This window comes from Nyctereutes procyonoides, unplaced genomic scaffold (assembly GCF_905146905.1).
Source record: "Nyctereutes procyonoides isolate TBG_1078 unplaced genomic scaffold, NYPRO_anot_genome, whole genome shotgun sequence".
NCBI lineage: Eukaryota > Metazoa > Chordata > Mammalia > Carnivora > Canidae > Nyctereutes > Nyctereutes procyonoides.
In genome coordinates, this window is record NW_026575129.1 from 6,281,583 (window position 1) to 6,283,869 (window position 2,287).

The following is a 2,287-nucleotide window of genomic DNA, read 5'->3' on the forward strand; positions in this document are numbered from 1 at the left end:
GGGAGCAACCTGAGGGTGCTATTTACCATACTGGGTCCCCAGGAGATGATCACAGGATGCACATTGGCGTGGTTTCCCAGCACGATTCCTGCTTTAAGTACAGTGAGCTCCAAAAGCCCTCTACACAGGTATACTGTGCATTTATTCTGGATTTATTAGCTGCGGATTTGTCTATTCCACGAAGAGAAGAAACACTGAATCCCAGTCTCCTGAAATGGTTAAGCACACACCATCACCTCTGCAGTTAAGGAAAATAAGACACAAAACGTTTCTGGTATATGAAAATTTATTGTCCTGTTTTTACCACCAAAACTTATGATCTTGGTCTTTCCTTCTTGCCTTTGTACAAGGCCAGGAGAGAGACATTGGCTACTTTGACAACTTTAAAGCGAACTCCAGGAATGTCACCGACAGCATGACCTTTGCGACCAAATCCAGCCACCAGAACCTCATCATTTTCCTGGAATAAAATCAACAGTTTACTGCCGGTATCATTGGCAATCGCTAAAAATACCCATTCGTCACATAAAAAAGTGGGAAATAACACGCTCTCAGGAACAGATACCAGAAACTGAAATACTCACCTCAATAAAGTTCAAACAACCATCATTGGGTACAAAGGCTGTGATCTTTTTGCCGTTCTTGATCAGCTGGACCCGGACGCACTTCCTGATGGCAGAATTTGGCTGCTTGGCTTCAACCCCCCTGGAACACAAGCGGCACAGCACCGTGAGCTGCCTTCCCTAGAGACCCTACCGGTTCCACCTTTTCAGTCGGCTCCTAAATCGGCCAAGTCCCGTGACACGGACCAAGCTTCTCCTCAGTCCAGCACATCAGGGACAAGACCTCTGGCCCCTTGACCAGATGCAAAACAACAAACCCGCACGGAGAAACAAAGCTGCCGAGCCTGGATTCAAAACCCGACCGCCAGAAACCGTAACCTCCCGCAAGAAACTTACCTTAATTTCCCCGAATAGAAAGATGCCAAAACTGGTGGCAGAGGCGAGGACCGACGGCTGGGGGCCGTGCGCACGTCGGAAGCCCTCGGGACGCCCCTCCGTTGCCGCCTCCCCCCACCTCCGGCGGCTTCCGACCCCGTGGGGCGCCGGCCTCGCGGCTCGCCTCGCCTCGCCTCGCCGGGGGAGCTCCCGCACCGCGGACGCACCGCGAGGTCCCTGCGCCCCCACTTACACCTTCTCCAGCACGATTCCCTTCGCGTGGGAAGCGCCCCCGAAGGGGTTGGCCTTCAGCGCCGTGCCCAGGTGGGCCTTCTTGTACTGCTTATCATGCCACTTCTGGTCCCGCCGGTGGCTGCGGAGCTTCCGGGCGGTACGGAGGCCGCGGCACTTGCCTGCGAGCGAAGCCCCGGTTAGTCGGTCCGTACGCCGCGGCCGCGCCTCACGTCTCCGAGGACCCCCGCCTCACCCGGCGGCAGCCCGCAGGCCCTCGCGCGCCGCCTCAGCACGTGGCGCGGCCCTCAGGCTCCCGGAACCAACCGAGGCGCGCACGCGGACGCCCGCATGGACGCGCCCTCCCAGGCGCCGAGCCCCGGCGCAGCTCCCGCGGCCCAGCGCCCGTCAGCGGCGGCGCGGCCTGGGCGCCGCATGGGCCCTCCCGCTCCGGGCCGTGGGCTCGCGGGCCGGCGCCCCCTGGCCTTCCCCGTCGGGCCGCCCGGCAGCGTCCTCCTCGCCGCCCTGTACCTGCGCGCCCTGCGCCCGGCCCCCGACCCCCGAGTTCGGCCGGCGACCCCCCCCCCACCACCCCCCAGCCCGGCCGCCGCCAGCTCACCCATCCTGCCGGCGCCACGGGCCTGAGCGAAAGAGAGAAGCGAGGCAGGAAGGAGCCACAAGCCACCGCGAACAAGCCCCGCCCAGCCGAGGACCCCATGCAGCTGTCTGCTCAGCGCCTGCCCCGAAGCTGGCGCCCCTGGTTTGAAAACGACAAGCTTGCGCCACTTCCCAGAACCTGGGCCTTACTCAATTCGTGTGGCATTCAGTGTCGCTTCGCTTACATTGTTTTTATTTCGGTTTTAAGTCACTGCTGGCGACAGGAGGAGTGCGGACTACCAATCCCAGAATCCTTTGCATGAGACTCGCTGGAGGGCGCAGGCGCGCTGGCAAACCCGCGGGGGCGGGGCTTAGGGACGCGGGGCGGGGCTTAGCGAGCGGAGGCGGGGCAAAGCGAGGGGACCCGCGAGCGTGCAGGGCGGGCCACCTGAGCTTCAACCCCGACTCGCGAGCAGAATCGTAAATTGCGGGGGAAAAAAAAATCTGGAAGCGATGTGCTG

At 61.2% G+C, this 2,287-nt stretch overlaps 1 protein-coding gene across 1 annotated transcript; it reads right to left on the minus strand.

The window, feature by feature from the left end:
* Positions 1-254: 254 nt before the first annotated feature.
* On the minus strand, positions 255-1,865 carry RPS23 (ribosomal protein S23). Its single transcript, XM_055342250.1, has 4 exons — positions 1,789-1,865; positions 1,192-1,351; positions 585-705; positions 255-460 (listed from the first exon to the last, which is right to left on the minus strand). Exons 1-4 carry the CDS (start codon positions 1,790-1,792, stop codon positions 314-316), a joined length of 432 nt encoding a protein of 143 aa, XP_055198225.1. The 5' UTR covers positions 1,793-1,865; the 3' UTR covers positions 255-313.
* Positions 1,866-2,287: the final 422 nt, after the last annotated feature.

Excerpts from the sequence above, each read along its gene's own strand:
- RPS23 (XM_055342250.1), bottom strand. Across the intron at positions 706-1,191 it reads GGAATCGTGCTGGAGAAGGT|GGGGGTTGAAGCCAAGCAGC; the intron begins GTAAGTGGGGGC and ends CTTGTGTTCCAG. Across the intron at positions 461-584 it reads GTTGTTTGAACTTTATTGAG|GAAAATGATGAGGTTCTGGT; the intron begins GTGAGTATTTCA and ends ATTTTATTCCAG.